A 24080-nucleotide genomic window follows, 5' to 3' on the forward strand; every position below is an offset into this window, starting at 1 on the left:
TACCACTACATGCCCGTAATACAGTTTTAAGAAAATAGATGGTAGTTTGAGTGGTCTTTAGCATGTACACAGGTATTCAGTGTATACATTAGTAATATTTATAAGATTTCCAGACAGTTGTTAGTATCATGTAGCAGTAACTGATGTGGTTTGCTTCACTTAAAATTATAGTATCAGCAGATCATGTTTCTTTATCTACAACTCGGGTCTGGAATTTTCAGACAGTGAAACACATCTCTACCTTAAAAATAAAGAATCCTGTCTGTGACATAGAGAGATTAATTTTAGATTTTACTTTCCATCTGAGTAACTTTTGACTAAAGTAATTAGCATATCTGGGGGCAGAATGAATGAAATACGGAGAATATTTATAGCAGTGCCTGAGTGCACAGATGAGTAAAAGACGAAACAGACATTTTTTCAAAAGAATACCACATGAGGTTGCAACCTGAAAAAAATCTTGATGCTACAAATGCATTATCATTTATGTCACAAAGAGTTTTGAATACAGGAGTGCTGATCAAGCCACAGGAGCATGTGCTTCAAAAATCATAAAAACAAATATAGAAAGGAAGAAATACATTTTTAAAAACTTTTTCTATTTTTCTCTTTTTTACCAGATATTTCAGATTCTTTCAGACAACAATTAAGGTCTACTATATCACTCTTCCATCTGCAAACCCCCTTCTCTCTAACCTCTTCATCTGCTATAGCAATTATCTCCTTTTCACCATGCAACTGTTCTTGACCTCACCCTCACACTCATTCTTCCTTTCTGAAATCCGGGTATTTACTACACTCTTAGTCATGAACAAAATTAGACCATAATCTTTTTTTTTTTTTTTTGGCTGCCCTTTTTCTCCCTGTTTTCATTTCAAGTTTTTGTTATGTTCTACATTATGGTCTATTTCAGGGTGATTCATACCACTAATAAAGCTTCACCTCCTTAGTTTATTCTGCTTCAGTAGTTAATATATTTCAGCCTCTCCCACCTGTGTTATCTTTCTGAACTCTTAATATTAGATTATGCAAAAGCTGAATACTTTCACTGAGATTCCTAAACCACTGAAATTGTACAAATTTCAGCTTTTGAATTCAAGGAAAACAGAATTTTATTCTTAGGACTTCCCGCACATTCTTTTCTATTTCACTGCTTGTTCCTGTATCTTCATGATACACCACCACTACTATTTGTCAGTAGTGATTAGTATTCATACACAGCTTATTGGTTATTCTCAGTTTCTTCCTTTCCCAACCTTGAAACAAATTCAAGTCATACTTAATCTTCAACAAAATGCTTTTAAAATGCTTCATTTAAAGTTATTTATATCTATTCATATTACAATATTGCTGATTAAGTTCTCTTGGTACCTTCTGATTATTTAATCTCTTTCACAGCAACCCACTATCACACAGATTTATTGAAAACTATAAAATTTCATTCTATATAAAATTGCTTAACTCTTTCACTCTCACTCTTTTTGTGGACATGGTACATTTGCTTTTTTTTTTTTTTTCTTTTTTTTTTTTCCATATGCTTCACTCAACTGGCATTAACTTCAAGGTAGAATGAACTCTGTTCCTTGCAATTTATTCAACTTTCACAATGTTATGGGCTGTCACTATTTTCTCTACTCCACCATTTATGTTAAACATGATTTCTCATTTATCTTCTCTAACTTCCCTTGTAACAATATTGGTTTCATATCATGCCATTCCTTAAGACATACAACACCTTTCTGAGTTGATTTATAAGCCTAAAGAAATATTTAATCTGAGGTGTGTACAGGAAGATGTCACACATGCAATTGCTGATTTTATTTTTTGCTAATTTATTACTGTTCTGATCTGATTCAGGCAGTGATCTTGTGATAGGACCTGAAGATGTCAGTGGGAAAAAGATTGTGATCAAATAGTGGAGGACAAATAAAAATAGTAATATAGGAATACGCTACTTGGGTCAATTAGAAAAGTCAGGAAGAAAAAATAAAGGAATACTAAAGCAGTTGTTTAATGAAGGTCTACACCCTCTAATACATTTCATGACATTCCCTTGTCCACAAGAGTATTATTTCTTTAAAATTAACTCAAAAACCAGAACCAAATTCTGCCAGTTGACTAATTTTCTACCATTAAAGCTTCTACATTTACAGTTATGTAGACTACTGTTCTTACATATTAGTATCAAGGTAATAGCAAAATCAAAATACTGCAACTGTCAATTAACACTGGAACCAAATACACAATTAAGGTTATTTTAACCTCAGTCAATGACAAAGGCTATCTGAATTTTAGAGCACAGAAAAAGCAGGACAAAACAAAGCAAAACAAAACATGACCTGGACACTGTTTTAGTTAGTCAAAAATCAGAAATTGTGAGGTTAGGTGTATTTCTGATCAATATCGATCGATATTTATCTCTGGTTACTATGATTTGCCATTTATTAAGTTTTGAATTAAATGCTATATAGTTACTGACTCCACTCAGTTGAAATGTATCAATTGTTCTGGGTATTTTTGTTTGTACTAGATGAGGCACTGAAGGCTCTCCAAACATCATACTCTTCAAATCCATTAGGCTGGACAATTATAGTTGTGATAATAATATAATAAACAGTATTATTATCATCATTGTAGCCACAAAATTTCATATTAGTGCTGTATTTTAGAAGGTGTGGTGATAGTGAAGATGAACTTCTTTAGGAGTAAATGTTAAACAACAGATGACAGATAAGATGGAGAGTATACAGAAAGAAAAGCTGACTATCTAAATACCCACTGCCACACCCACTAATGATACTTGCTTTATCAGGTTACTCAAACTTAAAAAAAAAAAAAAGGTAAAAAAAAAGTTCCATTACATCTGAAAACAACAACAATAAACCAAAACAAACAAACCAACCAAACAAACAAAAAAACAGATTAACATTTCTCAGCCCAGCCACTAAAGATTTGTTTTATCTATAGGTTTGGAAGTAACATGAAACAGTTTCATGTTTGCTAGACTAAATTGGTTCTTGTTAAAAAATATAAAACAATTCTAAAGAAAATGAGAACTATAGGCATGATATTAGCCATGTGAACACAATGAGTTGAATTCCTGATGTAAACTGCTGCCTCCTGCAAACAGCACTCTTCAAGATCCGCTTGGGTTTTTACAAGTTCTGAAAATATATACAATTACAGCACTACACTGCATCTTCACATTATTCTTGTTTATAGCCTTCTATGAACAGTGCGTTCTGTAAACTATATACTAACTGCTTCAGCCACTCAGCATAAGCAAATTTAATCAACAGGTCTGCTGAGGAGTAAATTTTGAGTACTGCTACCAAAATATCTTTGGGAGTCAAGGCCCTTGAAGAAACAAAGAAATTAAGAAGTAAAAATTACTGTGAAATGATATGTCCAGCATTTCCACGCTCAGTTAACTTTGAGTAAATAGGATAGAAGTAGATCGAGCCTATTATGTTTATGCTTACTGCCTACATTCACCTTCTATCTGTTCATCCAAATCAACCTCGTAAAGAATCCACCTCTAGTTTTTATCACGTTCTTTTGGAATTATTAAACCCATTAATGAAGGATGCTTTCTACAGAAAATGGAAATGGAGTTTATATTGCTCAAGAGAAAATTAAGGAATGTATAAACATTTTAAAAAATAATTCTTTTGACAGATTTTAATTCAATACATTCCCAGTTTTTAAGATTAATTGACAGAAACAATCAAGAACATGAACAGAAGTGCTTAGCTGCTCATTAATGAAACAGAATTTCCAAGCAAGAAAAGATTATCACTTTGTATGGAGGGCAAGAAAGAGGATTACCTTTCTTTACATTAAATAAACCAACCAAAATTAATTAAGATATCAGATTTTCCAAAGAAATTCTCAAAATAAATAAAAAAAATAAAAATAGATAAATATAAAAGAGCATTTTTTATGAGTGCAGGAGGTTTTAACTACTGTGTTACTCCCTATGAGGTAGGCAAAAAATACAATAAAACAGTAAATTTTATTGAGTGTGACAACTATTAAGGTAGGTTTTGTTTATACTGAAGGACTTAAAAGTAGAAGAGAGGGACAGAAAAATTCAAACCCAACGAAAGATTGGCTCAAAATAACAATTTGAGATTGCTATGTGACAAGAAGACATCTAGGTCAAGTATTAAAAATAAATACATAAATCATTAATCAGGAGCAACACGAAGTTAGTAAAGCTGACTTAAACCACATTAATAATTATCTCATAATTTTGTGAGCAAGTAATTAATGTAAATTAAGTACTGTAAAAAAACATGTAACAGTGTATCACAGCTTGGGAATGTACATTTTAAAAAGTCTTAATTATGTTTACCTTTGAGTTTTCTCTAGATAGTTATCTGAATAACATATGAACTTGTTTTTAAGAACTTATGTTCTAAAACATCACACTTGATGTACACAACATGAGTTTCACTCATTGGTTCTTATCAGTGCAGAGTAACACTGAAACAATTTTCTGTTAATGTAGTTCAATTTTGAATACATGTGAATTGGTCACGTAGTCTATCTATTATGGATACATATCATTTTGGATTTAAAAGTGTTTTATTCTGTGTGGGTGAAACTATTTCTGGCTTACTTTCTGATGTAGACTGGAAATACCTGTTGGCATTTGATGAGGGTACCGTGACAACACTTCATAGTTTTGTCAGTGAGGTAATGAATAACAGTAGAACAACTTTACATTGTCAAATACACACACGAAATCTACACAGATTAAGTCCAAGGTGGCTGATTAATTTACTTCACAGTCAAATGCAGAGGTATCACCAAAGATCAGGTCTGCCATTATGTCAAACGTAAACATGGTTTGATTTAATGCTTATTGAATTCAATGGGGAAAAAAAAGTCTCAGATTCTACATCTGAAGAGAGGCAAACCCCAAGCAGATACAATTCTTATATATTTATCTTCATCTTAAAAATAACTATAAATACCAGGGACTTACAAAGGCAATAAATACAGATAGATATAAAAATACCAATTCTTCTTAAGAAGTTTTATATATTTATTTATTCGGTTTGTTTATACAGTGTAGAAGAAAATAAACAATATTAAATTCCAGATCTATTCAAAAAAGGGAATTCCCTTTGTAAAGGACAGGTGAAAACAAAAGCAAAAACATAATTTGCTGGCAAGTTGCCCCAGACTAATTCTTAATTGATGTTGTTCAAAGAGCTTAGTAGTTTTATAGAGTTCTTTACAAACTAGATTGAAATTTTCAGCTTATAAACACTTGAAAAGTGCAATAATTTAAACACTGCACATCATTTTAGTTAAATCAACACACATTCAAGAGTATTTAGCCCTAGGGGAATTGAACTTAATTATATTGATTTTGAATCAGTTATTGTTACAACTGCATTTTTTTTTTCTTTCTATACAAAGAAGATTTGAATGATTTATCTCACTGAATGATGAAAAAGGAATAATTTTACCCTGGATCCTCCTGTTCTGTTAGGGAATTTTGTTTTGATCTTTATTTAAATTATTTTTTAATGAGAAAATGAACACACTTGATTGTTAATATTTTATTCTTGGAGTAGGTGGGTTTAAATTAGTTTCTTTCTTACTAAACTTCTAAGCTAAATTGTTCACTAAACTCTCCACCTCGCTGACATATACATGAGTTAAATACCATGATGATTCTGAATAGTTAAATTTGCCTCATGTGCATTCTGTTTATATTTGCCATAACTTTTAAGACAGCCATAAATAATAAACTTAAAAGTATAATTTATTTTGCCTGTTGTTCAACAGGTAAAACAGTTGTCCATTCCTAACTTTGCTTATTTGTAGCCACTTATCTAAGCTTCTGCAATTAGCACAGGATTCAAAAAGGACTAAAAGCACATAAAGTCCAATTATATAAGTGAACTCACACTTGAAATTAAAGAACTTCAACAGATAAACTTATAAGTTTTACATCAGAATAATGAAAATGATAAGTTTTACAATCTTACAGACTAAACTACTCTATTAAAATTATATTACCTTACATGGGAATTCTTATAAAAGATATAAAAATAAAAAATTAACTGACCAAAGCAGTTAGGATGTGTAACAGTCACTGTCATGGAGAACGAACATCATATTTTTAGCAACTTTTAAAGTAACAAGACAATGTCTGCTTTTTACCTTATATCAGAGAATGTTTTGTAAGACTCTAATATAGTTTCCTTTTTTTTTTTTCATACAAGATATATAAATTGTAACACAAAATAATCTGAGAAAAAAGGTGAACAGAATCCTTTAAAACAATGGAGAAATATTAATCATAGAAAGAAAATATTTTAACTAGAAAAGATATAACATTTGTATGATGTAGCAAGATTTTTCTGCTTTTCTGATCAGAAAAGCTAAATACAGTACATGAAAAGCAGTACATTAGAGGTACTGATACAGCGACTGGAAAATGGTGTATAAATTAGCAATAAGAATACAAAAACATACATGAGTAAATACACATTTTTTTCTGTATCTGGTAACACAGTTCTTGAAACTCTGAAATCTTTGAACTTCTCCAAAGTCTGGTTCAGTGAACGCATCAAGGTATACTAAAACTGGAGAAATGTCTGAATAGCATCATCATCCTCAAGGCAGCCAGGTCTCTGAACAGACTTTCCCTCAGGATTCTGGTTAGAAGAGGAGGAAAAGAGGAGAATAGAATGCAATGAGGTAGCAAAATAGTCACTAAAACCAATATATTCAATTTTCCTTAATGCTTAAGAAGTCTTAATTTTACTTACCTGCTCCCAAATTCCAGATTCTTCAGTTTTCACTTGACTAGTCCTGAATAACTTAACTACATCTCATAGTGCTCTGTGACATCAGTACTGTCTCCTTGTGCAACTGTATTAATTATGCAATGAAAAAAGGGAATTCATCTCTACCATTTCTATAATGAACAAACACGTTGATGGGAAATCACAAAAAGATACAACGCTCTCTTAGGGGAAATAAAACAAAGTTTAAAGTCAGGAACTAGCATGACGCATGGATAACATGCATGTTGTTAATAAAGTGAAATAGTAGTAATTATTTGTACAAAAGTATAAAAAACAAAAATACTGAGCAGTCATAGCTATGGAAGAACCAATTACTAAAATTTATTCCAAGTAAGTTTTTATAAATATTTCCATTTGCAATAAATGAAAGATGTTTGAAAGAGAATTTTGAATACAGTGCACACAACTCACATGGTATGATGACAGCCTATGCAATGTTTTAGTATATGTAGACCAGACTACAAGTAGAGTCTGACAAAACCTAAGAAGGCAGACCTGGCTAAGAGTCAGGAGTCACGCTTATTAAATTGAACTCTCAGGGGTATCATGCAATCAGAGGTCACAATCGAGGCAACAGAAGCAATGTCACGATATCAGAGAAAGGGCCAATTCAGACCTGCTCCCTGACAGGCAGTGAGGTCACGGCTTGCGGCAAATAACTGTATTAAAAGGGAATATTCTCTGCACACTTTTAGAACTGTCATCTGAAAAAACAAAGCCAGGTCATTGGTAGGTTAAATCAGAACTTTCTGCCTTAGTAGCACATAGCTTCTTTTCTTTTTACATTCACTACTAATTTCTCAATTACAAAATATACTCCCATCAGATACTAAAGCAAATTCTCAGTAAATTTAACTTTGAAATTAAAAACAAAAAAATCTATCTTTGACAAAAGAAATCCCTGTTCTCTTCATAAACTGAAAATTACTGTGCTTGCTTCATATGAGAAAAGCAAAACAAAACAAAACAAAACAAAGAAACATGAAAGTGCTTTAGGGTACTGACTTCAGTTTCACATTCAGTTTCTTAGTAACCTTTACACTTAACTTGGTCTTAAAAACATTCATAAAATTTAGTTATTCAGAATCTCCTTCTTTAATAATGATTGTGAAAGTGAAATAAATTTCTTCTTTTGTCTGGCTACTTTGATTTGTTTATCTGGTTACCTGGACCGGGTTATCTCTAAGATTCTAAAAACATAGTAAATTATGAAATTATAACCATACATCAAATTTGTTAAACAGACAAGAGATCTACAACAGAAGAACTATTCTAGACTGTCATGTAAAAAAAATAAAAAAAATAAAATATAATCTCTGCATCCATCCTTTCTTAGGAATCTGAGAGAATACAAGTGTACATATATATTTATATATATAATAACTAGAAAACACATTATTTCCACCTTTCTTTATACACATAAGCCAGGTAAAATACCTGCAGTGCATACATCAAAATACCACAAACCTAAGAATTTGAAACAACTGCTAAAATGGATCTGTATTGTAAATGGTAAGAGTTGAACCATAAAAGTATAAATTTGGAAGATGTACATGAGAGATATACACATCATATCACAGAATTTACACAGATATCACTGAATGATTGTAGATTTTTATTACAATATTTGAGGTGCTCCTACAATTCCTTATAAAATCTTCTAAGTCTACCATATATACTGTCTCCTTTTATAGATTACATGAAATTTGTAAAAGGTATAGGACTCACCTATACTATTAGTCCTGAACAATATAAATTTTTTAATAACCTGACTTCGACTTGAATGATTTCAATGTTTTGCCTGAAAAAATGTTGCACATTATTGAAATATATTATCTGTGTGATCCACAACATTAATAGCTATAAAAAAGATAAAGACTAAGATGTACATTCAATATTAAATACATTATCATATGAAAAATAGCATTTTTGGATAGCTGTAGATCTCTGACCTCATTAATGCTACCAGTTCTCCATAACACCATTGTTCACCTTATAGAACAGGATAAAAATAATTCCTTTATAAGAAACTTCAATCAATTACATTTTCAAATTAATTAAATGCTCTGGGGTAAAGGCCTTCCTTAAGTCTACCTTTGAGAGTACCTGAAGTATGCAAAGATACTGCTATTAAACATAGCTATGGGAAATATTTCTTTAATCATGATTTAATATGAATCATGCTGTGCAACTGAAACAAGTATTTGTTCCTATAAAATATTTCTAAGAATCCATTTTATTCCTTGTTCTTAGTTCCATACAAAATGGAAATACATCTGCAAGATGAGCCGTTGTGTAGTGCAACAGTTGTGATATTTCTATGGACACAGAGCACACTTTCCATGGGTTATGTTAAAATACCATTCACTTACCAAGATAAATGTAATGTTTGAAATATTCATTTTGAATAATACTTGGAATGTATCTGAAAATGCACTTTTAATGACCTCATCATTAGCATTTTTTTTTCCATGTAAAATGAGCACCTTTGCATTTGGCTATTTTTGAGTAGAAGCAAGACGAATAAACAAACCATCCCAATATTGACTACAGTCCCCAGGCATCCAAACAAATGACAACAAATTCAATAATTACTTTTACCTACACTTACTAAATCCAAGTGCTTTAACACTTTATTTTAGAGGAGTTTAGTTAAACTTATTCTCCCTCACCCCCTCCAACCAAATCCATTTGGATTTAACTCGTTTCTAAAATTATCTGTCTTTTGCACTCTAAGACCTGGGTCACAACCTTACTTAGGGACAGGAAATAGTTATCAGGTCACTGAATGGTCAAATGGAAAAGGATTTGAAATGCTTCAGGACTCAGGGGTCTTTTCATCCAAAATGATTGCCTTATGTATTATAAAACGTTGTGGATCTGAAATGGAGTCAACTTACCTATATATATATATTGTCTGAGCAGACACTACCTAGCTTTTGCACATACAGTTCAAGAAAAGGAGAGCTAAAATCTCAGAAGAAGCAAATGAAACTATCAGAAATATTGTGCTTCCTTATTCAACAATGCCATAAACTAGTTCTCAACCTCTGATGAAATTTTGGGTGAAATCTCATTCCTACTGAAGTCATCATGAGGTAGTTAGTCGTTAGCAAAATAGCAGTAAGATTTTTTTTATTTTTTTCCCCTAATGCACACTTCCTTTTAACTGCTGTGCTAGGAAAGCACAGGTGACATAGCTTACATGTTGTATAAATTTCAAGTTTCAGAAGATTTATTTCCAATGCATTAATAAAGTCCTGATACCACCACAAATTGCAACTCTGCAAAACAGTAGAGGCAAGAACAAAGAGATAATACATGAGCAGGTGAAATATGAGGTCAAAATCAGAAATATTTAACAGTAGAATAGTGGAATCCTGAAGAGTAGAACCACAGTGAGATCTTATAATACTAAATTGGAATGTATTCCTGGACTTCCTCTTTAGGAACTTCAGGCAAAGAGAAAATCTTTTTCTCTCTCTCTTTTTCTTTTCATCTTTTTTTTTTTTAATTGAATGTGAAAAGCAAAAATTGTAATAAAAATGTCATATGCCTAGATCATTTATAAATATCCAGATGCTGAAGTTTACTGCATGAATGCACATAAATGACATTTTATTTATTCATTTTTAAACTTACACTATTTCAGGATTGCTTCATTCCAGGAATAGAGAAAAAGTCTACATTATCATTGATGGACAGGAGGCTGGAAAATTAGGCACAGATTTTATTTTTTAGTTTTGTTTTATAATAAGAAACTGGGCCACTAAAACTATGTAACTGAAGCTTGAGTGCGTGCACTGTAAGGCCCCTGCAGTCTTTTACAACTTTTCAGTGTACCGCTGCTGTGAACTGGGTTTGCACTCTGCCAGCAGAGCAGCTCTGACCCATGGAGAGCACTCCTTCAGATCAACACTGCCTCAGGCTTTACTGCTTTCTCCAAGAAGTCTTACATTTCAGGCATCAAGTTGAATTTCTTCTGGAGATGATTAACCCAAACCCATGACAGATTTTTTCCAAGATATCCAACTCCTTATGTTTATTTTATCCTGGCTCTTTTTGGATGTACTGGACATAAGTAACCTACTCATTTTACATGTTAAAGGGCTGGTGGAGAGCCATTAATTCCTTAAAATGAGAAAATATTTCAATGTGAGAGTTCTGTTGTGTGAGCTCACACTAAATAATACGAAACAAAGCCATAGAGTTCTGATTTTAAAAGATAGATTCCCTTCCACACTACAGGTTTCTGTAACGCATTTTCATCACATTTCACGAAAGACCTTAGATTCTCTGGAAATGCATTATTATGTCATTTTTGTCAGTGCCACATGGTTTAGAAACTGCTTCCCTAATCTGGCATACAAATTTGAAGCCTGGGAGATATATAATAAGTGCATTTTACTGTAAACATGGCAATTCAGCCAGTAGAACTGCAGCAAGACTAGATTTAGAATGTGGTTATTGATCCTTTTCAGACCACAGCTAAATTAATGATGACTAAACTTAAAAAATGGATGTTTACAAATAATGTGTGCTTCCTGGGAGCTGATGCCATTTTTCCATTGAAAATAGCTCATTTAAAAAAAGATGAAAACAGCTAACAAATGCCTGTTAACTACAGTTCAGTGTACATTTAAATGTCCTTAAATAACAAATAACAAAATATTTAAAGCATACAAAAAGATTAATATTAGCATTTCACTCTCAGTGCTTTCTCTTAACTCTCACACATATATTTAAAAGCATCAGTGATTAGAATCAGTATCAATTCTATTTATTACATTTTTTTCTTCAGTGTTGGTAATACAGAATATCTAAGAAATTGTGTTTATAATTATGTAGAAATATTTTAATAAGCTCATATAATTAACTCAAATTACCACTTAAATTACCACATCCCAAAGTCTCAAGTTCTATTTTTCAATGAGCACTAGTAATAATAAACTATAAGAATGCTTTGCTACATTTTTTTCACCTGAAAGTGCAAAGAATTTCATAATTGTGAGCTATCAGAAAGCTGTAAAACAGACAATTTTAAACGGATTCTTGATATTTATCTTTCAATCATATGACATAACCAGAAGATCATTTCACCTCTTCTTGTTGTAACAGTATAAAAAAAATAAGTATTATTTCTACTGACAATCTGAAGAGAAATGAAAAATTAAAAGTCACCTGAAAAAGTTCATTATCAGAGTCATATTTGTGAAATACGTTTTAATATAGTATCTGTTATGTTTTTTACTTTTTACTGGCTAGTCACCAGTAAGAATAAAATGACAGGAAATGCATTATTGCCAGTTAGACCTACGGGTTCCCAAATTACAGTAAACATATCCTGATAATATAATCCAATGCATTTTTTAAAAAGTTAAAGTTCCTGGCAATGGTCACTGTGTACATTCCTGAGTGAAACCAAGTTATATTCTTTCCACTTCTTTGAACTGTATGGTATAGGTGCGCCACTGACGGATATGAATATGGCTATGACTAAAAATAAATATATTATATGTGGTAATAAATCACTTTACCTACAAAATTAAGTAGAACATAGTTCATGAAATTCTGAGAAACTCTAAGTGAATCATATACAAATAATACACGATTTAGGTAACTTGACTTGTCTCCCAGGTGATCAACTGCATTCTTCCAACTTGCTCTCAAGATTGGAATCCAGCTTCCAATTCCACTGAACAGGAATTATTTGGATAACCCACCAAAATTGTTGAGGTATAAAGATTACTCCAAAAGATGTATACTGTTTCCAAAGCTTGTAGCAAAAAAAAAAAAAAAAAAAAAAAAGTGCCAGGCCTGGGGGCTCCTTCTTTAGTTTTGTACTGCTGCGCTAGGACAAAGCAGTCACACTGTTGGTTGGTAAAGTAGATATCCATCCTTTGTATGAATGATGGCATTACACACCCTGTAATTACAAACCCACAGCTGGTAGAGATGCTCTGTTACACATTCAGCCAGGACTAATTGGAACTTCCCAAGAAAAGAGCAGTCAAAGATAGATTCTTCCTTCAATTCCTAATCTACTTTGTCCAAAATCATTTAGAGTATTTTACACTATATCAATGACTGAAATAGCCTCCAGATAACAAAAGAAGCAGTTAGAAAGCTTTCTAAAAATATGTTTTTCTGCAAAATAGGAAATGATGAACATTTTCTGTGTTCCTTGTAACTTTTCTAAAATTTTGAGGTCTTTGAAATATTATAAAAAAAAATATGCAAAAATACCCAAGCATGTTCATCACAATAGTAAACAGGTATGTATTTTTTTAATCAGCTAACTAGTGCTACCTGAAACTTAACAACCTGGCTGGAAGCTTAACCCCATCACACCAAAAGAAGCAATGTAATATATATAATCCCAGGAAATGTCCACCAAATCATTGGAAATGATGTTTTCAGTATATCAAGTCTTTTTTTTTTGATCAAGACATAGTTTCTTAAGAGAAATAGTAAGCACACTCGCAGATTCTGTGACTTACATTATAACCTAATGAAGCTAATGTCACAATATATAACTATGGTCCAAAAATGCTATTTATTTAAATAGAAGTTTTCACAAATCTGTATGACTACATATAATAAATTAATTTTAAAGAAACTGAAACAGCAGCTTGAGAGAAAGCAATCACATTACAAAATGCATGTTGATACTGCAAATGATATTAAAGAGTAATTGTTAATAATTTACTACACTATTCAAATCTATATCTATTTATATTCAGAATATATGCATGTGTGTATAAACACATGTATGTACATATATTAATGCATACATACATCTACACACATACATATAAACACATTTAATTACCATCCCATGGCCTGTGCCTTCACATGTTGCTTGTATTTTTAAATTGTATATTGTCTGTAGGAACATTTCCTTATGTGCTGATGAAGCATGTAATGCAAAGAGTTTGTCTCTGACTAACTTGTGTGCTATTGGACTCAACTGTGAAATAATGGTCCCCTTTTGGGATTATCATAACATCTGTGAGCAAAACATGACGACTTCCAAAATTTAATAAAAATGTATTACGTCACTCAAGTTTTGAAAGTCATATATCTCTTCAACCATGCTGTTTTCCTGCAATGCCTATGTCAAATTAAAGATATGAATTGTCCCATGGGATCAAAGCTTTCCACAAGTTTTCAAAATTGGATGTCAACATTTATTTTGCATATCAGTTCCTCCTGATTTTTGAAACAGGATGATCTTCATAAAGAAATAATTCTTCAAGCCTATTTTGTAGAACTTTAGCCAAATAAGTCTATATGGTTATTTCTTTCACCTATTGTTATTATTTTCTCAGAAATCAAAATTAGATTTTAAGTGAGAAATAAGCAGGAGACTTAAAACTAAAGATCCTGCATATATATTTTTAATTAAAAAAATATAAGAAGAATATACATAAATTATCAACATACTGTGAACAATCAGAAAGCCTGTTTAAAATCTTTCATATAGCATCACTATATTTTAGGTTTAATAACATCTTGTCTGTATCAAGATTTGGAGAATGAAAATTTATATTTCTAGAGAGTATTTTCAAGAACTAAAAAAAAAAAAAAAAGATAATTAAACAGTTATTCATTTCATTTGAAGCCAAGAATGTTGCATATTACATCAACACTGTATCTTCACTATGTTTAGATATTGCAGGTGTATTATACAACCCTGTAGGCTGGATGAAAAGGCAAATTATGATAGAACGTATCCTTTATCTCAGAATTGATTCATTTTAATAAGTTCAGGAGAGGATGACATTATTTAATTACAAGGTTTTCTCTTTATGTTCAATAGATTCATATTCAGACAATACCTAGGTTTTCATTTGCTATATTCCCATTGTCTAATAAGTGTATACCATTCATTAATGTCTAAAACAATAAACATCAGAAAATCATACCTGTACAAATACAATAGTTTTATTTGCAGCTGATATTTTAATTACTTCCTCAAGATAATGTATAAGAAAATATAAATGATACCTACTGTTTAATTAAGCCATAAAAACTCTTTGCACATAAAAATCAGATATTAAGCTCATTGCTTTCTACCCTTTATTTTATACCTTCTCTTTTTAATTCTTTTTTTTTTCTATTTGTATAGTTAAACACAAACTGAAGATACAATGAAGACGAAAGACATTCATCCTACACTTTAACTAGATTACCTCCTAAATATTCATTACCATGATGTGTTCCAGTTTGAAAACTTAAAACTGTTCTAATTGTTTCACTTCCGAGGGCATCCCCTTTCAAAAGTAGTGATTCTGCTATTTAACAGATAACACATGTGTACTTACTATTGATGCTAAGGTTTCTCCTCTCATTTGCCTCTTTAAAGAAATACAGTGGGAAACTTTTTTTTTTTTTTAATATATATATATTTGTTTAGTAATTTATGAAGGAGATGGAGTGGAGTTCTGCCAGAGTACTAGCTACCTGTCTGTAAAGGTAAAAGGGCTTAAATACAGGAAGTTTATTTCCACCATGCAATGAACTGGTCTGTATTCTCTCTCGATTTAGAATATGTTGTCCACACGATTTATGGATACAGAGTAAAATCATTCCAACTTCTTGTTACAGAAATAACTCTCACTCTGGAACCGACACAAGGCAATTTTTTCCAGGCAAGAGAGGAAGAAATGGTCAAAAGGTGTGAGAGGGGAAATAGGAAACAAGTTTTTCTGTGAATGAGAGCAGAAATGACTGGTAGCACAACTCTGAAATCACCGTGCAGGTGGATAGTGGATAACATACAGAATGTTATCCAAATTTTAAACTTAGAAGCTCTGAATTCTGGTTGACAGTATCTCAGGTTGACAGCATCTACATATTAGCAAACACCCTGTGCTGCACCCTTGATTCTAATTCACAACCTAGTGTTTTATGGCCATACCATCTATAGTATCAATACCTCAGGTAGAAGAACAATTTTATATTCTGATCAAGCAGAATAGCATTGCTTGTCTTCTTGAAGGCTCTGCAGATTGCATGTAAGCTCCCAACATAATGTTACTGACAAAAAAATAATGTTTATTAGCTGGCCAAAGGAGTACAATCTTCCTTGACATGAAAAACAAAGCATGCCACTACAGTGCTTGCATTTTGATGTAAATTTCAATAATATTTTGCATACATACACTGGCTTTCCACAATGAACCAAATGTCTAAAGGCAGAAACAGATAAACCAGTGGCAGGAAAGGTAGGCTAAACCTGCACTGACTTCAGGGTACTGAGCCTGAGACTCTCTTTGATATGGCTTTGAACAGTCACACTACTGCTTCTAGGCTTTGGACATCCATGTTTTTGTTTGTTTGTTTGTCTGTTTCCAGGCAGTCTGTATGTCCTATTTATTCAGCACGATGACTTTTGCATATGGTGGCATATGAGGATATGCCACTGGAACAGATACAATAAAATGGAAATACTAAATAAGGCACCATATACACAGACTCTTCATATGCTACGTAAATTCATAGAATCATAGAATCATTAAGGTTGGAAGAGACCTTCAAGATCATCTGGTCCAACCATCACCCTACTACAAATGTCCCCCACTAAACCATGTCCCTAAGTGCCAGGTGCAATCTTTCCTTGAACACCCCCAGAGACGGTGAGCTTGAATGCAAGGCAAACATAGGTGCAGACTCATTTTTCCCCTTCAGAATTGCCCAAGAATTGCTTCCAGCCAAATCTGAGCATGGACTCATGAATGTGAGGCAAATTTGGACTTGCTATGGCTACGTTAATTGACAAGATTCCAGTTCAGGTATACTCGGCTCAATTGCACACCTGCCTAAGTAAAGTTCTAACTTCTATTACCACTTAGACAATGTTAATAGAGTATTATCATTTTTTCTTTTACCTTGTGGGGTTGGGAATGATGAGGCATTGTATGGCTATGTCATTGAAAAAGATACAATGACAGAGGTGACAGCTTTCTGAGCACAGTTGAACACTGAGTTGCAAAAGGAACCAAAATAGTCTAAAAAAATGCCTCCAGAGATGCTCAAAGGTATTTTAAATAGTCAAACTTGGCCTTATCCTACCCATATTGAAATCAAGGAGAGTTTTACCATCAATCTCAACAGTAAAAGAACTAAAACAGTATTTATGGACTTCTGGAATCTTATATTTGCATGCTGAAGTTTTTTTTTTTTTTTTTTGTATTCTGTCAAATGTTGTATTTTTAGGGAATATTTATTAAAGTAAATTCCTTTAAATAATGTTATCAATCATCAGGAATTAATAGGTAGTTTGAGAAAAGGTGACTCTGAAATGAAGAATTTGAATTGATATTTCACTTAAAAATTTTATTCTAGCTATTTTATACTTCTGTGGCATGCTTATATGTTCTTGAAAGTAAATTAATAAAAATAATAATAAAAAAATAAATTAAGCACCAGTTCATTATGAATTAATCTCAAGGAGCACACCCCCTCAAATGAATTGAAATTGAAAAGCTTCACTGCTGTAACTTGAGACACTGAGGAACAGATAAGGACCTTAAACTCCTGCCTGCTTCAATTTCTTCATATTGTTGTACATTTCAAGTAGGCTTGCTTAAAAGACACTAGGAGATATATATGCTTATATGCATACAGACAAAGTGAAATTCTTTTTCATACCTTCAAAGTAACCAGCATTTGCAGGCAATGTCTTCCTTGGTGGTTTCACATGGAGATGTTTATTTTCATTGTTTTTGAACAACGCCAGGCGCACAGCTGGGTCTAGACGACAAGAACAAGTTAAAATCAAAGGTCAGACCTGGCTCATTCATTCCTTCAAGCAGTTTTTCACCTTTTAGCCACTTAATAAGTGAAAAGACCTTTAAAAGTAGGTTTTATATTCACAAAGGATTACATTTTCTAAAATAAAGAAACATAAATACATGTGCAACTGAGAAGCAAAGTCACTATTCTTCAGGTTTTTAACACCATTGATCATTATTTAGCTAGCTAGCTCATCTCCAAACTAAAATAAATTCTAAAGCATATATTTGCACAAAATATTTTAAAAATCTGTTTTTAAACCTTGAAAGTCAATCAGAAATATTAACAGAGTATATGCCAAGGATTGTTTCTAGACGTTTTTTTTCATAAGCATTCAAATCAAGTTATTTGCAGCTAAAAATGTTATTTGCGCCTAAACATGAGACAGTTTATTAGTTTATTTTTTGAGGCGAAACTAGCAGATAATAAACCAACTCTCTTCCATGCCCCCTCCTTACCAAAAGAAAGACTCCAAAAGTCTATAGGCTCATCTATATGACACAGAACAAAATCTTGATTAGTTTAATGTGTTATTTTGAAAATGTTGCAAAGTTGAGCACAGAATGTATATAAATTCAAACAATACAGGTTCCTAAACTGTAAAAATATAAAAAGAGTAATTAACAAAAGCTGAAGTAATGCAAAATCACACATATGAGGAAGGGCAACTTTCATGAATTTCTTACGTGAAGTTAGAATTGTTTGCTTGACATTGAGAGAAAGTAAGAGTTTAAGGGAAACAGTGGTTTATAAAGAATGTGAAAATTCTATGCTGAGCAGGAGAAATCAGTTCAAGAAAAAAAAAGTAAGAAAAAATAGGACTGGGAAGAAAAGCAGATATACAACAAGGAGCAAAAGCATATAGGGTTTTGTAGGTATGACACTGTGCATGACATGAGTTGTCACTCGTGACGAAGGAAAAATGAAAGAAAAATGTTTCAAATGGTTAAAAGAAGACAATAGCACAAGCAGACAAATACACACTCCATACTATCTGAGAAACAATGAGGTTGAAGTAATTTGTCTACAAAGTTGACTGCAAACTTTCAAAAAGACTAGAACATAACGAGGGAAAGCCTAGCAACAGAATTAAGCAAGAAGTAGACGTGGTGAGGAAAGGATCTAAATTTTCACTAAGAATGCAAATGTAGCAAAACTGAATATGTGAGACACTGCCAGAAGAGAGAGCAGGAAACCAGAGGAGATGGGAAGACTGAAAGAGTATTCAGACAGAATAAATTTACAAGACTAATTATATCTGATGCTCCATTTTGAGCCTGTTACTTGGATGACCTTGTAGCAGATCATCCATATTTATTGAGAGAGGTTATAAGAGCATCTCTATATGGATATATCATGGCCCATAATACTGCAGCAAAGTCAACAGTGTTTTGTTTTGGTTTGGTTTTTGTTTCCTTATTTATGGAAATAAAGAATTGGAATGCTCTGTTAAGTCAGTTTCTTTTGAAATTTAACAACAACTTAAAAAGTTGGTTTTGAACAGATCTCTGCATTTCTAGTACACATTTCAGTTACAAAGTAACGTAACAAAGAGATCCTTTTTAAAAAATGCTCCTTTAAAAAAGTGGAGAGTTCCACTTTTTTTTTTCCCTTCAGAAAATTGCTCTCTTGACACAAATAATGAAGATGGAGACAAACTACATCTTTACCTTATAAGCCTGCATAAGAACTCTAATGGGGTATAGACACTTTTAGAGATAATGTATTGACAAAACATGTCAAAAAATGATGGTATTGGTCAGTCCACATTGTAGCAACTTTTGGTTGACTGAATGCTCTTGATGGTGCTAACCTCTCATCAATCAGCAAACTGGACTAATCAAAGAATAATGGAAAATATGGATGGAAGTAATTTAGTCCATGTCTTCTTTCCAAGGCAGAATCAGCAACGCCTTACATTTGTTATCTCCAGTTGTCTAGGAGAAAATCCCTCATCTTTGTGTACAATTTTTATAGCTTCCAGATCAATCCAGAGGATGCCAGATTCGAAGTCATTTTCCTCCACTTTTACTAATTATATCAGATATAAGTTCAGTGAAATAACTGAAGAAGCACAGTAAATAAGGATTAGCTCCATTAATTTTAAAGGTAGATTATCAGAATGATTTATGAAGTGGATTATCAGGTTTGTAGATACATTCATTTCATGTAGATAGACTAAGTACGTGTATGTTGGCATGCCTCTCAAATAAAAAATAAAATTGTCATAACCTGGTGTTCTTCAGGGGAGCAACTTCTTCACACAGTAAGATGTGTGATGAAAATATCTTGAAATAATAATATACTGCATTTTAAAAGTTGTCTGAATTTTTAAATAACAAAAGTTAAAAATATATTGTAACTAAACTATAAATTACTATTGTGTTTTCTATACTTGCAAGATACATGGCTGTATGAGCACTATACATAGATGAAAGTATACAAAATATTTTTTGTTACTACAATTTTTCTAACACTCATGATACGATGTCGATCAGATACAGAGTTGACAAAAATACTTCTGACTTACAAAGGTAGTTGCAATAACATCAACAACTGTCTTTCTTCAGTGGACAACCAAAGACAAAGTGTTAAAATTGATTAAAACCTCTTAAGACAAAATATAATTGAAGATTTCCAAACTATTTTCAAGTAACAAAATAATTTCTGCAAAAGCACACTATTTTCCTATGTGGGTTACTGAAGTTGTTCCAATATGTTTTAAAAATGTCTCCTCTCCTCTCCTCTCCTCCCTCCTTCTCCCCCGGGAAGAGAGGGATATGATAGAAATTATTCTACTAGGAGATTTCTGTCACAAGATTTATCTTCATGTCTTTGCAAAATGATTAAGTAATCTGCTGGGATTTAACACAGTGCCAGACTACTTGAATTTGTACCTACCTGGATCACCTCAACTATTGCCTACAGCTCTTCTGTTATTAAAAATGAGTCTTTTTCTCTACCTAGATCCAAATGTAGGCAATATTATGAAGACTGGTTTATAATACCAGTACTTTTCAGTCTTTGAGAGAGACAGGGAAATGAACTGTATGTATGCTTTGGTGACAAGCAATCAAATGTTTTAGATTTCACAGAGAACTGTGAAAGAGTCCGATAGTTCAAAATCATACAAACATCTTCTTGGATTCTGGCACACTCTTTTAAATGTGGCTTATTAGACAATGATCTGTGCTGGCAATCTAAGAACCAAGGATGTAATTTAATGCACATTGCTTGGCAGACTCCAAATATAGAAGATAAATTGGACAAACCCAAGAAATGTTACAGAAACAATATGGAAGGAATAGTTACTGCCTGATCTGGCACCACATTTGCTAAACAACTTCATGATAATATGTTAAACTGAAAAAAAATGTTTGTCATTCATTTTTTGTTGTGCAATATCTGTAATTAGAAAAACAAAAACATGTATCTGTGCCAACTTTAAAAGAGTTGCTAAATCAAAGTAGCACAGTGACAGATATGCGATAATTCAATTTGTAAATTCACTTGGAAGAAAAACCACATTTTGTTCCATAACTGAACAGAAATTAGAACAATGGGATTATCATCCCTGTTTGGAGTTCCCAGATTATTCTGCTACATGGAACACAAAGCAATAACAAAAGTAGCTTTCCTTCTGCTACTAGGAAAATATAGATCAATGGCCATTTACTTAATGTATAATAAGGAATAATAATATCCTGTAGTTTTTTATTTTGATTGTTGTTAATTCAACAAATTATGTTGTACAATCGGTTCATCTGTTTTGGGGCTGTGGGCTTTGTGTTTTTGTGGTGGTTGGTTGTTTTGTTTGTTTGTTTTGTATTGGTATTGCATTGCTGTCTTAAATTCTAAACTAGAAATAAAAAAATATTTGCTAACCTCTATGAAATATCTTAATAATTTTTCTCTTGTTCTGGGTGTCAAGGCATGCTTCAGCTGCTTTTTGCCTTTTTTTTAATACCTATATGACAGCAAGAATTATCATATCATGCTGTCAGTCTCTCCCAAGAGAGTTTTCCTTTGGAGAGGGAAAGGTTAAACAAGAATTAATATGGCACTGTAGTAGTGACACGCTGAAAACCAGACAAGGCTTCCAGCTATCTTAAAAGAAAAAGAAGTTAACATTCAGAAGCTAACACAAAATGCACATAACCACAGAAATTCAAAGTTAAGCAAGAAATTCTGTACTGCTGTGCTAATGCACTTTTAGGAAGCTACAATTGTTATTAGAGATTTTTTAATCACAGTGAAGTCCATTAATGTCTGCTATGTTTACATTTTTAATTAGAATTTCTTTAGAATTTTATGCACCCATGAAAAACAGGAATATTTCTGACATCATACCAGTTTTACTTGGCTGCAAAATTTCTAGTTTCTTCCCCACACTTTTTGTATTACATTACTGTAGAGTAAAAGTAGTTGAAGTAGACACAGTCTACATTTGGTATGGTTAAAACACAGGCCACAACTTTATTTAACTACACAAACAAGCATACATAACTGTAGTGGATTAGGGTATAACAGGCCTTAAAGCCATTAGTTGCTGGGACGGGCCTACTGTAATATAATCATTGCCTAAATCACTCCCTATTATAAGGTTAGGCTACTTTAAGCTCTTCCTTGTAATACAAACCACAGGATTCAGTGCACTTGCTAGTATTCTTATTTTTTCATTACTGAAAAGGTGCATTGCCAGACATATGAGGTAAGATACTTCTCAGCTACTTTTACATCTCTACAGTTTAGACTCTGTATTCCAGCCAGTCACTCTAGGTTTTGTGTATAGACAGTGGAGAATTATAAATTCTTTCACAGTGAGATTCAAGTAGCCTATTTTTGAATGCTGATTTGGAAGGAAATTAACAGTCTTTAATGTGGCTATTTGTTTCCAAAAAGGAAAGCAGATGTGAACTTCTATAATTAACCAAATGAATCCCATTGTGTTTAGCATTGTTATACTAAGAGAAGATGGAAAATTACCAGGATAAAGGAATAAATACCCACACCCGAGGATGTTCAGAGTCCGAGTTGTTCATGACTGTCTGATTTAAGTTTCAAACTAGCAGATATCTGGCCATATTAAAGAGGAATGGCAAAACACATTGAATGGAGACTAATTCAATACATTGCATTTATGAATTTCAGGCAAAGGAGTTTGATGGCATTTGGAATCAGACAACACACTCCGACAGGTCGTGTATTCCTACAAAATCTATCAGCATCTGATAGATCAGCTGCAATTAATAAGAACATTACCACAGAAGAGCTCAATCACACTTAAAAGACGTGTGGAATGATCCTAAAATCTGTGCATAAAAGCTATAAGTTTATTTCTTATTAGTTGATAAATTTTTGCTTTTCTCTGAACTTCAAATTTTGCTTTTGAGCCAAACATATATACCAGTAAATGGACGTTGCATAGAAAATTGCCTTTTTACCTTTTAATTCACACTTAAGTGAGTTCTGGTTACCTGTTTTTTAGAGTGTAGGAAATCTATATTGCTAACAAAGTTATTTTACTGTCATTACCATTTACCGTTAAATATACCTTCAAATACCTTTAAGAATTTTTAATCAGAAAGCTAAGAAGCAAACGATTGTAATATAACACAGAAGAACTGTAAATTCAAAAGAAAGAACAGAATTAATAATAATAATAAGAAAACCCACAAGATTTAATATGAAGCTTCAATAAGGAATAAGCTCACTTCAGAGCAGATGAAGCTGATAAGATGCCATTTATCAGGAAATATTGGAAATTTCCTGATCTAGAGCTGCCTAGCTTAAGGATAAGGTGTATCTACTCTACCTTTGTAAAGTCCCCAGACTCTCCATGAGACTATGATGCTCCCTGCTCTCACTGCTTCAGAAGAGGTAGTTGATGTAAAATATAACTGTATATGTGGAGATCCTTCTCACATGGGATTGTCCCATCAGGATCATTTTCTAGTGTAATTGCTGAGTTTTAGCATCACTTTGAGATAAAAATATTTGTTTTAATTGATAATATCCTATTTGATCCTTACTGACCAAACAAGTTAGTGTGCTGTATGACAAAGAATGGTTGGATTGGTAATCTTTGTATTGAAAAGGGCTTGAGTGTGCAACATTTCAGTCATGTTTCCTGGTTCTAGAAATTACACTTCCTGCTTATCTGAGAAAAAGAATGTTATTTTAATGACTGTCAGAGAATTCTGTACAGGAAAATAATATAAAAAGGTTATTTTTTGTGCTAGATGTAATACACAAAAAAATCCCTTATGAGTTTGTGTCAGAAAGAGAATATTCGAACATATTAGAACATTATGAAAAAGTTTTTTAAATTTTTTTCCAACACTATTGGTACACTTCGAGAATATTCCAAGTGATACATTAAAAAACTCAACACATGCCATACTGAATAATCTGAACAAAGTGAGAGTAAACATATTCAAAACACAC

At 32.5% G+C, this 24080-nt stretch overlaps 1 protein-coding gene across 13 annotated transcripts in view; it reads right to left on the reverse strand.

The window, feature by feature from the left end:
* The window catches only part of LRRIQ1 (leucine rich repeats and IQ motif containing 1), a 112453-nt gene that overhangs the window by 27577 nt on the left and 60796 nt on the right, over window positions 1–24080 (reverse strand). For 11 of the 13 annotated variants that reach the window (XM_083843652.1, XM_083843656.1, XM_083843655.1 and 8 more), the window contains one exon: window positions 17490–17591. In XM_083843652.1, the coding sequence (XP_083699778.1) occupies window positions 17490–17591 (102 nt within the window). Of the gene's footprint in view, window positions 1–5039; window positions 6681–17489; window positions 17592–24080 lie in introns of those variants that run through there. The other 2 variants (XM_083843649.1, XM_083843648.1) reach the window with 1 other exon arrangement.

This window comes from Anser anser (assembly GCF_964211835.1).
Source record: "Anser anser genome assembly, chromosome: 1".
Taxonomy (NCBI): Eukaryota; Metazoa; Chordata; class Aves; order Anseriformes; family Anatidae; genus Anser; species Anser anser.